At 40.6% G+C, this 13,520-nt stretch overlaps 1 protein-coding gene across 2 annotated transcripts in view; it reads left to right on the forward strand.

Annotated features, from left to right (window-relative positions):
* LOC133646668 (synapse differentiation-inducing gene protein 1-like) overlaps window positions 1-13,520 on the forward strand; it is a 105,389-nt gene that overhangs the window by 87,574 nt on the left and 4,295 nt on the right. For both annotated transcript variants that reach the window (XR_009825330.1, XM_062042286.1), the window contains exon 4: window positions 10,473-10,580. Coding sequence is in view for 1 of the 2 variants with exons in the window: in XM_062042286.1 (XP_061898270.1) it covers window positions 10,473-10,544 (72 nt within the window). In the remaining variant the exon portion in view is untranslated. The remainder of the gene's footprint in view (window positions 1-10,472; window positions 10,581-13,520) is intronic.

The raw sequence follows: 13,520 nt of genomic DNA on the forward strand, positions 1-13,520 counted from the left end.
TGTAATTTGTTAATAATATTATAAGATGGCAATAGCTGCATTGGAAGTATCATGAGTGATGAAAATCCAGCAGCTTTATTTACCTCTGCATGCACTTTGAAGCCGTTGGTGTGAAATGTTCCCATAGTGTTATCTGCAATGAGCTCTGAAGGGAGGAGAACTTGGTCTTTAATCTCTAACAAAGCTCACCAAGTCCTTGTCAATTTTAAGATTCACCATCTTGGATTTGTTTTACAGTGGGATTGTTTGAAGCAGAGCAATACAATTCCCTCAAGGCCACAAGTAGGACAAGCTCATTGATCGTCTAGTTCATTTCAAAATGTCTGTCTTCTCCTTCTCTACTGTTCCAAAGGGGGATGGGTTGTCCATGTCCAATCTGATTCCGGTTTCTATGGTAACTGCTCCTCTGCTGACATGTCTTGATGAGGCGGCATGGCTCGGTTGGTAGAGCGGCCGTGCCAGCAACTTAAGGGTTCCAGGTTCGGTCCCAGGTTCGATTACCGCTTCCACCATCCTGGTCACTGCCGTTGTGTCCTTGGGTAAGATACTCTACCCACCTGCTCCCAGTGCCACCCATACTGGTTTAAATGTAGCTTAAAGATGTAGATAATGGGTTTTACTATGTAAAGAACTTTGAGTCACTAGACAAAAAGCGCTATATACTGTAAATATATTTCACTTCACTTTTGCCGCTCACAAATACCTCACACCCTCAAGTCAGGGCTCTATTGTGTGTCCCTTTATATGTGTTACTTTAGAACTAACCATTTACTGTAATACCGAATCATATACTATAATAACTATATGATAGTTTGCATGCAGAAATATGATGGTAAGATCAATATACTAATTTATTAGGTGTATGTGTATGCTAGCAAAAATATTTAGTTAGCATTAAAAATATTTAAATACTACAGAACCGTTTGCTCCTCACTGCTATTGCAACATTGGTTCTGTTGAGGCTCTGTTGTGCAATATACTTATTAATATATGATTGGAATGTGCCAATCGATTGCCCACTAATTGGATTAATTTTGTATGAAAGTAAGATAAATGCCTTTTATTGACGATCACAAGCGCTGATCCCCTCTGAGTGACATTGTATGTATTGTTTATCCCCTGGCTTACAAGGGGCTAGCAGCTATTTATGTGTCTACAAAGTCCCCAAAGTTAATAATAATCACCTGTTTTACGACAAATAAACTGCATTTTTTTTTAGTATCTTAAGTACAATTATCAGGTGACACTATCACTGAAATGACAAGGCTAAACCCGTTACCCTCCAAAAACAAGCCAAGTGGAGGCATGCTAATAGCTAAGCTAACCACTAAGCTGGCTTTAAAGAAGTAAGTGCTTAGTAAACTAAAAACATCCCTAATAAATGACAATATGGTCTAAGAGAGGTACAATTTGCTTTTCACTTTCCCATACACGCCACACAATTATTCAAGTTACTGTATCATTATTATGATGAATCAAGTTATTTGTTGCTGGCTGCGTAACCCCCCAAAGTGCAGAGACGGCAGATGACATACAAGTAGAAAGTCTTTTTACTCGGTACCAAAATTGAGGACACACCAGTGTGACTACAGCAGTAGATCTCGGGCTAGCAAAAATAAGACAAAGAACAAGGCAGGGCGAGGCTTGACAAGATTAGATAAAACAAGATAGGATAAGCAAGGCTGAAACATAAGAAGGCACAAAACGATTATCGTAACAATGAACCAGCATCTAAACCCACTTGATTGGCAATTCAGGACAGGTGAGCTTCCTCATTGCTAACAAGGATCAGGTTTCAGAAGCAGTATGGAAGTCACAGAAAGACAGACCAAAACGAGAAAGAGGAACCAAAATCCTGTATCAGTATGTAAGACTTAGCTTGTTCCTGGTGTAGCTTATATCTCACTAAAAGAATGCACTGTGTATCCCATAACAACATGACCTCAGAGTATGTTAAGGTCATTTGCATAGTTCCACAAGGGTTGGGTCTTGGCCCTGTAATTTTCAGTATTAGTATGCTGCCGCTCGGCAGGGCCGGTTTTTGCTATAGGCAATATGGGCCCATGGCGCAATCTGTATGTAAATAGATCAAAACAAAGACTGCCGCTCATTTCCATTAGTGGCCCTTTTTATGTAGACAAGGCGGCACATTTGCCGGCCTGTCTTTCTAAAACGGAGGCATAATGTTCCCGCTGTTCCAAAAGTCGCCTCCCACCATCTCACCCACGGGCCGGCACATTTCCGCCTCGGTTTTTTATCGAACTCGAGGCGGAAATAAGTGTACCCTCCGAGGCGGAAAAATGGCGGGCCAAAACAGACCCCCAATTTGCCGCACTCTGTATAAAAACGATGACCGAGCTGCCAAAAGTATGGGCAAATTGGTGGTCTGTATAAAATCTGGTTGTGTGTGTGAGAAGAGGCAGGGGGGAAATGTGGAGAGATAGACTGATCCCAGGCCCGTGAGGCCACGCAACACAAACTGCTTTCAAATAAATGGTATTTCATTCCTGAAATTAAAGTACACCCACATACCTACATGTAACTAATTGGGTTGTGCGAAAATGAAGGGGGAAAAGTCTGTTACGTGACTCCGGTTGATTGACGGGCGAATGCAGTATTGACCATCGGTCATGAAAAAGTTAATGATGTCGAGTCTTCATCTTCCTCATGGATCAAAGTAAAAGACCAAAGAAATCATCAGGTTCCCAGTTTTAAAAAAGATGGGGTTGGGGGTTCGCCCAGAGCGTAAATCTAGCCAGGACCGCCTCTGCCGCTAGACGACCGCATAGGCAAATACGGTGTTAGCTGTCACTGTTATGCTGCTGACAGCCAACTCTACATGCCCCTAAAGCTGACCAACACGCCAGATTGTAGTCACCTGGTGGCGTCTCTAAATTAAATCAAACAATGGATGTCCAGCAACTTTTTGCATCTCAACGGAAATGTTGATCATCGGTCTTGCTAGACACCGGTTCTTGTTTGCGGATACCACCTTAAATTTCGAGAATAAAACAACTGTCCAACGCGACTCTGTGTAAAATCTCAGTATTATCTTCGACCAAACTCTCTCATTTGAGTCACACATTAAGAGTGATACTAAAACAGTATGATGCAATGGCACCGGCTCAAACTCACAAAAACACACAGTATGATGCTAGAATAAAACATTTTAACACACTTAGCACACAATTAACACAGCAACTGCAGAGCAGACAACTTTTTGACTTGGGCGTCGCATTGGGTTAAAACAATTTGGCCGGGGGCCGTGCTGTATATATATAGATATATATATATTCCTCGCGCACTAATTGACTGAAAGAGCGCGCACTTGCTGCGTGCTCGCCTGATGATGCAGCGCGAGCGCACTGATGTCACATTATCGATGGGAAAATGCATTTTTAGACAAAATGATATACCTGAGCGGCTAGGAGACACAGAGAGTAACAAGCGGTGGAAAATGCCAAAGGACAGATTTTTAAAAAATAATAATAAAACATAATAATAACATTTATATTTTTTTTTTTTTACTTGGGACTTCCCGCTGGCCGGATTTTGGGGACCCCTGCACTAGACAGTATATCTTACCTTTACTTGTAAATGAAGTCATCCGCCTTTCCTTCTGGACGAAGATCTCTATGACTTTGTTGTAGAAGTCCTCCTTTTTCTCTTTTTCTTTGAGTTTTAAAAGTGTCTCTTTCTCAATTGATATAATTACCATGAAATGCAAGCTCCTGTTTCCCCAAAAAGCAAGTGGCATTTATCAGGTCTTTAATATCTCACCATGTTCCTTTACATTGGCATTGTGGATGCTGATATTTAGTCTCCGTTGTTCATTTAGAGCCAGATCAGTACGTGATATTCCAAACGTTTTTAAATAAATCTGACAATGAATGTGGGCAGATGAGCTTTCATGTTTTTCGAGGCTTCTTGGCAGGTTTTTCAGATCCATCCTATCCATCCATTTCTACCACTTGTCCCTCTCGGGGTTGCGGGGGGTGCTGGAGCCTATCTCAGCTGCATTCAGGCGGAAGGCAGGGTACACCCTGGAAAAGTCGCCACCTCAGTATAGCCCATTTGGGTCCAAACACGGTCACTTGTGAATAAAAGGCAGGGAAAGCAATAAAGACGTGTTTTATAGCACAGCCACAAAGCCATTCTTTTCGAATCCTTTTTAAATGAACTGTCCTCGGACCACACACGTTTGAATCAAATCTGGCAGCTCTGGCGTTGGTCTCCCAGTATTAATGACTTCTTGCTTTGATTGAAAGTCCATTCTTGAAAAAAATTCTTATTTTAGAAATCAAATACTCCATTTTTAGGGCAAAAAAGCATCACAGATTACGGGAAGCGTTGCAGTTGTTGTCTGTTGTTTTCTTCTTCTACTTCTTAAGGGTTAACCGGCGTTGGCAGTTCATGAACTTTTGATATATAGCCCCCTACTTTGAGTCAGAGGTACTTGCTGCCTAGTGGCCTGCCTTTCCCTCGCCTTTTCCCGTGGCAACAAGCATGCGCCTCCTCACACGCACACACTCAATACACTTTGTGTGTAGCCATGGAGGCACCACCTGTGTCTGCCTCACTTATCGTCTGCCTTGTTATTTTGATCAAGAAACACGGAATTTCCGCAATTTGGGCCATGAAAATTATCAAAATATACAGGAACCACACCAAAATCACACAGAAAGCATAGATCAAAAAATAAATATTAAAACGTATTTTATTGTATTACTTCGTTTTTGAACATCTCATGGTTAAGCCTTTACTCTCCTGGTGGCAAGGTGAGGCACTGCCTCACTTGCCTCCCCTGACAGCACGTCACCGGTACAAAATGCGGCTGCTAGACTTTTGACAAGAACAAGAAAGTTTGTTCATATTACACCTATACTGGCTCACCTGCACTGGTTTCTTGTGCACTTCAGATGCGATTTTAAGGTTTTCCTACTCATGTATAAAATACTAAACATTTAGCACCATCTTATCTTGGTGTTTGTATTGTACCATTAAGATTAAGATTAAGATTAAAGTACCAATGATTGTCACACACACACTAGATGTGGTGAAATTTGTCCTCTGCATTTGACCCATCCCCTTGGGGAGCAGTGGGCAGCAGCGGCGCCGCGCCCAGGAATCATTTTGGTGATTTAACCCCCAACTCCAACCCTTGATGCTGAGTGCCAAGCAGGGAGGCATTGGGTCCCATTTTTATAGTCTTTGGTATGACTCGGCTGGGATTGGAACTCCAACCTACCGATCTCAGGGCGGACACTCTATGTCCCGACCAGAAATCTACGTTCCAAGAGTGATTCCCAGAGCCCCCAAAAAAGTCTGCAGGCTCTAAACCAGACCTGGGCATTCTACGGCCTGCAGGCCCTTTGTGCGTCCCTGTCCGGCCAGCGTGAGGCCAATCATAAATTACAAAATACAATTTAAAAAGTATCAATGTCGAGTGTGCAATACAACGGTGCTGCTTTTGTTTTGAAAAGTGTTATTTGTATTACTTCCGTGTGGATATATGCTCTTGCGTGATTGTGAGTGAATGTGAACAGCGGCAATCACAAATTACAAAATAAATTTAAAAAAACATCTATGTCGTGCGTGCAATACAACTGTGCTGATTTTATTTTGAAAAGTGTTATTTATGGGCGTATGTCCATGTGTAACCTGTGAGTGAAGGTGCACAGCGGCAAGTGATGCATGGTTACCCCCGAGACGCTAAAAAAAGAAAAGTTGATGACGAATACCGTGTTTTGAACAAGACATGGATTGCCAAGTATTTCTTTACAGAAATTAAAGGTAAAGCCGTGTGCTTAATTTGTGGTATACAGGTTGCTGTGTTTAAAGAATATAATTTGAATCGCCACTATACGACGAAGCACGAGAAAAAATACTGGAATCTGTCTGATGAAGCGCGCACAAGGGAGGCTGATGCGTTGATGGTAAAACTGCAAACCCAACAAGGACTTTTTGCCAAATTTCACACCCCCAGAGATGCAGCTGTCAGGACAAGTGTTGTCATTCTCACAAAATCGCCAGAAAAAGTAAGCCGTTTTCTGACGGAGAGTTTATTAAGGAGTGCTTATTGGACTCTGTTGCGCTGATATGTCCGGGGAAGAGGGGCGCATTTGAGAACGTGTCACTCTCCCGACGCACTGTAACGAGGCGGGTTGACACCATCACTGGAAACTTGGAGCTTCAGCTGAAGAACAGAACGGCCGACTTTGACTGTTTTTCGCTGGCTTTGGATGAGAGCTGCGATGTACGTGACACCGCCCAGCTGCTCATCTTCTTACGTGGGATAACTGCAGACTTTAAAATCACGGAGGAGCTGACAGCCATGCAGTCAATTAAAGAGACAACCACAGGTTGTTCACATAGGTAAATGCGTGTTTGGACATGTTAGGACTGAAATGGGACAAGCTGGCAGGTGTGACAACAGGTGGTTGTCCAAATCTGACGGGGAAAAATGTTGGACATTTAAAGAGGATGCAGGATAAAGTGACAGAAATTGACATTTTTGCATTGAATTATACATCAGGAAGTGTTGTGTAAGACAGTGTTAAAAATAAAACCACCAAAAGCAATCTGCTTTTGTATAAAGTTAAGTTAGGTTGAATGAAATTATTATTATTATTATTATTATTATTATTATTATTATTATTTATCTTACGGTATATCAAAAATAATTTGAGCAAAATGTAATTGATATATTGTCGGTGTGGCCCTCCAGCAGTGCTCGGGTTGCTCATGCGGCCCCCAGTAAAAATTAATTGCCCACCCTGCGCTAGACCGTTTTCTATTCAGGTTCCAGTACTCTGGAATGTCCTACAGTTAGAGATGCTTACCTCAGAGGAAGCATTTAAGTCTCATCTTAAAACTCATTTGTATACTCCAACTTTTAAATAGACTCCTTTGTAGAGCTGTTGACTTGCCGCTTGTCTTTTCTGCTCTGTCCCCCTCTCCTGAGTGGACGTGGTCACGGATAATCTTTGGGAATGTATTAGTCTGGAAGAAGCGCTAGCTGTTCCCAGGTTGGTCCACTCTTTTATGCATCAGCTAGTGACATCTCTGCATTGCCAAATTTTCTACATGCAAGAAGATCCCCAACAACAGTGGTCCCCAACCTTTTTGTAGCTGCGGACCGGTCAACGCTTGAAAATGTGTCCCACGGACCGGGGGGGGTTATTATTTTTATTTGTATTTGGGGTTTTTTTGATAAAGAAATACAATCATGTGTGCTTACGGACTGTATCCATGCAGACTGTATTGATCTATATTGATATATAATGTATATATTGTGTTTTTTATGTTGATTTAATAAAAAAATAATTTCATAAATAATATTTTTTTTATTTCTTGTGCGGCCCGGTACCAATCTGTACCGGTTCGCGGCCCGGGTTGGGGACCACTGCCCTACAACACTGGACTTTCACATTATCTATTAATGTAATAATTCAATAGCTCTACCCACTCTGCATCCATTGCAACCAGTCACCCAGGAACCCCAAGGTTTCTTCTTTTTCCCAGCTTCGACTTTTTAAGTTTTTCCTTGCACGAATGTGGGTTCAGATCACGGAGTGTCATTGTGGTTTGTGGAACCCTTTGAAGCACTCGTGATTCAGGACTGTATAGATACATTGTGACTTATTGATTGATTAAAGATTAGTAAATTGGATAGGAAGAAAAACCATCCATTTACTACCGCTTGTCCATTTTGTGGCCAAAATATAATGTATTTTGAAATTTTGGAAATGATTAGAAAATGTCCTCTTTGTAGATTTGGTAAATACAAACCCAGTTTCCATATGAGTTGGGAAATTGTGCTAGATGTAAATATAAACGGAATACAATGATTTGCAAATCATTTTCAACCCATATTCAGTTGAATATGCTACAAAGACAACATATTTGATGTTCAAACTGATAAACATTTTTTTTTTTTGCAAATAATCATTAACTTTAGAATTTGATGCCAGCAACACATGACATAGAAATTGGGAAAGGTGGCGATAAATACTGATAAAGTTGAGGAATGCTCATCAAACACTTATTTGGAACATCCCACAGGTGAACAGGCAAATTGGGAACAGGTGGGTACCATGATTGGGTATAAAAGTAGATTCCGTGAAATGCTCAGTCATTCACAAACAAGAATGGGGCAAAGGTCACCACTTTGTCAACAAATGCGTGAGCAAATTGTTGAACAGTTTAAGAAAAACCTTTCTCAACCAGCTATTGCAAGGAATTTAGGGATTTCACCATCTACGGTCCGTAATATCATCAAAGGGTTCAGAGAATCTGGAGAAATCACTGCAAGTAAGCAGCTAAGCCCGTGACCTTCGATCCCTCAGGCTGTACTGCATCAACAAGCGACATCAGTGTGTAAAGGATATCACCACATGGGCTCAGGAACACTTCAGAAACCCACTGTCAGTAACTACAGTTGGTCGCTACATCTGTAAGTGCAAGTTAAAACTCTCCTATGCAAGGCGAAAACCGTTTATCAACAACACTCAGAAACGCAGTCGGCTTCGCTGGGCCAGAGCTCATCTAAGATGGACTGATGCAAAGTGGAAAAGTGTTCTGTGGTCTGACGAGTCCACATTTCAAATTGTTTTTGGAAACTGTGGACATCGTGTCCTCCGGACCAAAGAGGAAAAGAACCATCCGGATTGTTATAGGCGCAAAGTTGAAAAGCCAGCATCTGTGATGGTATGGGGGTGTATGAGTGCCCAAGACATGGGTAACTTACACATCTGTGAAGGCGCCATTAATGCTGAAAGGTACATACAGGTTTTGGAGCAACATATGTTGCCATCCAAGCAATGTTACAATGGACGCCCCTGCTTATTTCAGCAAGACAATGCCAAGCCACGTGTTACATCATCGTGGCTTCATAGTAAAAGAGTGCGGGTACTAGACTGGCCTGCCTGTAGTCCAGACCTACTGCCATTGGAAATGTGTGGCGCATTATGAAGCCTAAAATACCACAACGGAGACCCCCGGACTGTTGAACAACTTAAGCTCTACATCAAGCAAGAATGGGAAAGAATTCCACCTGAGAAGCTTAAAAAATGTGTTTCCTCAGTTCCCAAACTTTTATTGAGTGTTGTTAAAAGGAAAGGCCATGTAACACAGTGGTGAACAGGCCCTTTCCCAACTACTTTGGCACGTGTTGCAGCCATGAAATTCTAAGTTAATTATTATTTGCAAAAAAATAAATAAAGCTTATGAGTTTGAACATCAAATATCTTGTCTTTGTAGTGCATTCAATTGAATATGGGTTGAAAAGGATTTGCAAATCATTGTATTCCGTTTATATTTACATCTAACACAATTTCCCAACTCATATGGAAACAGGGTTTGTAGGTAAGGTATAATATATGTGAGGTACTTTATAGTAAATGTCAGTTTTAGCTCTCAAAAATCAACAGGTACACTTAGGCCACATATTTGTTAAATGATCTTATATTGTTGTTGTTGTTGTAAGCTAACAGAGTAAAACAGATGTATAATACTGTACATAGTAAAGGCCAGTGGTTCTCAAACTTTTTTCACCAAGTGTTACTTCAGAAAACATGCTTTTCAAGTACCACAATAAACAATAAAATACAGTAGCGTAGTTGGCCTAAGTATTAATTTAAAATAATGCAAAGGTTTTATTTACCAAGTATATTTAATATTGTTGGCCACTGTAACAATACACACAATGCACAAACATCATCATCAATGATTCTCCATATACAGTACAAAGACATGCACCTGGGGATAGGTTGATTGGCAACACTAAATTGGCCCTAGTGTGTGAATGTGAGTGTGAATGTTGTCTGTCTATCTGTGTTGGCCCTGCAATGAGGTGGCGACTTGTCCAGGGTTTACCCCGCCTTCCGCCCATGTGCAGCTGAGATAGGCTCCAGCGACCCCCGCGACCCCGAAAGGAACAAGCGGTAGAAAATGGATGGATGGATTTGCAGACTTCTTTGGCGTACCACTAAATGGAGCCCACATACCGTGCCACAGTTTGAGAATCACTGGTATAGGCTATATGTGTTAGCTAGTAAGCTAATGCAAGCTAACTTACGAGCACAAACAAAGCCCTCCTGTCACAAATCCTTTAAATAATTAAATGCCCTTGGCTACCATTTTAGGAAATGTGCATCTAGCGACAGATTTTCTGGACACTTGGAGCACGTTGAGGTTGCTTGTACATGTAATTGTTCCAAATGAGCCCCACTGTGGTAAACAAAGCTTGGTTCCTGCTTGTGCTGCATCTCCACTTAGGTTATGAAATATTTAGCTGGCCATTATCTAAAGAGCGTTGTGTATTGTTGAGTGCACGGCAAAGACAAAAGCATTGATTAGCAGCCTATTAGAAGACTTACTGATGCATCAAAAAGAGCACAAAGTCATATTATACTTCCGCTATTTCAGTGACAGCAATGCTTCTACAGTGTTATGGTGTGTGGTCTCCCTAGGAAGGTTCTAGACTGATGGATGGAGTCAGGACACCTCATTTAAAGCCAGCAGCATCCATCCTGCCTCCATGAATCCACAAACAGCAGACAGCCTCATCTCAACAGATGGTAAATATTGATCATCATGTCACATTACAGCTTTTCAAATCACAGCACTAGAATTGCATTGTTGTTCATTCTGTGGATCAATTTCAATGAAGCATTCTTATTAATAAGATAATCGACTATTATTTATGTTTTTCTCTGTGTTATGTGCATGTTTTGTTTATTGCAACCGCAGGAGGGTGCACATTACCAATATAATTATTAGCGTTCGTCTTTTAGCTTTGTAGAGGAAGCACGTCGTTCGCAACAATATTTTAATTTTACATGTATCTTTATCATAACTATAAAAGCTGATAATGGAGATGAGTTCAAAGTGTTAAATATCTCAACAATGACAGTAACTTAAAGGCCTACTGAAAGCCACTACTACCGACCACGCAGTCTGATAGTTTATATATCAATGATGAAATCTTAACATTATAACACATGCCAATACAGCCGGGTTAACTTATAAAGTGACATTTTAAATTTGCCGCTAAACTTCCGGTTCGAAACGCCTCTGAGGATGACGTATGCGCGTGACGTAGCCCGGGGAACAGAGGTATGCCTTCCCCATTGAATACAATACAAAAAAACTCTGTTTTCATTTCATAATTCCACAGTATTCTGGACATCTGTGTTCGTGAATCTGTTGCAATTATGTTCATTGCATTATGGAGAAAGAAGCTGAGCAAGCAAAGAAGAAAGTTGTCGGTGCAAAACGGACGTATTTTTCGAACGAAGTCAGCAACAACAGTACACAGCCGGCGCTTCTTTGTTTACATTCCCGAAAGATGCAGTCAAGATGGAAGAACTCGGATAACAGAGACTCTAACCAGGAGGACTTTTGACTTCGATACACAGACGCCTGTAGAGAACTGGGACAACACAGACTCTTACCAGGATTACTTTGATTTGGATGACAAAGACGCAGACGTGCTACCGTGAGTATGCAGCTTTGGCTTCTAAACATTTGATCGCTTGACCGTATGTGCGCAACTTTTTTTTTGCGTATGTACGTAACTTTTTTTAAATATATAAGCTTTATGAACCTTGGGTTAGGTGAACAGTCTTTTGGGCTGAGTGATTGTGTGTGTTGATCAGGTGTTTGAATTGTATTGGCGTGTTCTATGGAGCTAGGAGCTAGCATAGGAGCTAGGAGTTAGCATAACAAAGACGTAGGTGTTTTTATGCAGGATTAATTTGTGTCATATTAAATATAAGCCTGGTTGTGTTGTGGCTAATAGAGTATATATATGTCTTGTGTTTATTTACTGTTTTAGTCATTCCCAGCTGAATACCAGGTACCGTGAGTATGCAGCTTTGGCTTCTAAACATTTGATAGCTTGACCGTATGTGCGCATCACATACGTAACTTTTTAAAAATATATAAGCTTTATGAACCTTGGGTTAGGTGAACTGTCTTTTGGGCTGAGTGATTGTGTGTGTTGATCAGGTGTTTGAATTGTATTGGCGTGTTCTATGGAGCTAGGAGCTAGCAGAGGAGCTAGGAGCTAGCATAACAAACACGTAGGTGTTTTTATGTAGGATTAATTTGTGGCATATTAAATATAAGCCTGGTTGTGTTGTGGCTAATAGAGTATATATATGTCTTGTGTTTATTTACTGTTGTAGTCATTCCCAGCTGAATATCAGGTCACCCCCGGCTCTCACAGCATCTTCCCTATCTGAATAGCTTCAACTCCCCACTAGTCCTTCACTTGCACTTTACTCATCCACAAATCTTTCATCCTCGCTCAAATTAATGGGGAAATTGCCGCTTTCTCGGTCCGAATCTCTCTCACTTCATGCGGCCATCATTGTAAACAATAGGGAACTTTGCGTATATGTTCAATTGACTACGTCACGCTACTTCCGGTAGGGGCAAGCCTTTTTTTACCAGATACCAAAAGTTGTGATCTTTATCGTCGTTGTTCTATACTAAATCCTTTCAGCAAAAATATGGCAATATCGCGAAATGATCAAGTATGACACATAGAATAGATCTGCTATCCCCGTTTAAATAAAAAAAATTCATTTCAGTAGGCCTTTAACTTTTGGGTCTTAGCTCAATAAGCTAGTTTTTGTATAGCTCAATACTGTTATCATGTGGTGGTTTTATGTACTGCACAAGAGAGAAAAACTAAAATAAATAATAACATGCATGGTGGTAAGAGTGGTTTTGGTTTAAATAAATATTGATTATATTAATAAATGAATAAAAATAATGTAAATAAATAATTAAAAAACAAAATGAATATATTTACTCGTATAAAATGTACATGCATGTATTGAATAAATATATGAAATAACAATGTTTGGATGAATATCATGCACATATGTATCCATAAGAAGTTTATTTTATTTTATTTATGCTTTACACCTGTGGTGTGTTACAAAATGTAAGTTGGTGATGTATACAATTATATAAATGATCACAGACTAATTCCTATTTTTAAAAAATCGCTCCAGCCCCCCTCCGCGACCGCGAAAGGGAAAGCGGTAGAAAATGTATGGATGGATGGGTTGTTTTCAACTGACAGAAGGGACATGCACTGATTAATTGAAGCAGTAGAGGGCAGCACAGCATCACTTTTAAAACATGCCAGAATCCATTGTCATCACACTTTACACATGATGAGAGAAAAAAGATGACATAGAATGTTATTATCTACTACTGTATAATATCTTCCTAATGGAACCTCCTCTTCAAGGATGCTGGAAAAGCAAAGTGACCTCCGGACCTCATGATTTCTAGTGTAAACAGCTGGATCTTGCACAAATCTATGATCATAACCTCTCAGAGGATTAACTAGCATTGCACTTAAAGGATTAATCCTTACTCTCTACATGTCTTGGCCTCAATAGAGGAATTTGGATGAAACTCTTGGAGATGAGCCTCACTTGACTGCCTTATGAACTGACTGTAAACGCATTAGCGTTGTAATTGCATACATGATAATA

Source organism: Entelurus aequoreus, linkage group LG03, assembly GCF_033978785.1.
Source record: "Entelurus aequoreus isolate RoL-2023_Sb linkage group LG03, RoL_Eaeq_v1.1, whole genome shotgun sequence".
In the NCBI taxonomy this organism is placed as follows: Eukaryota; Metazoa; Chordata; class Actinopteri; order Syngnathiformes; family Syngnathidae; genus Entelurus; species Entelurus aequoreus.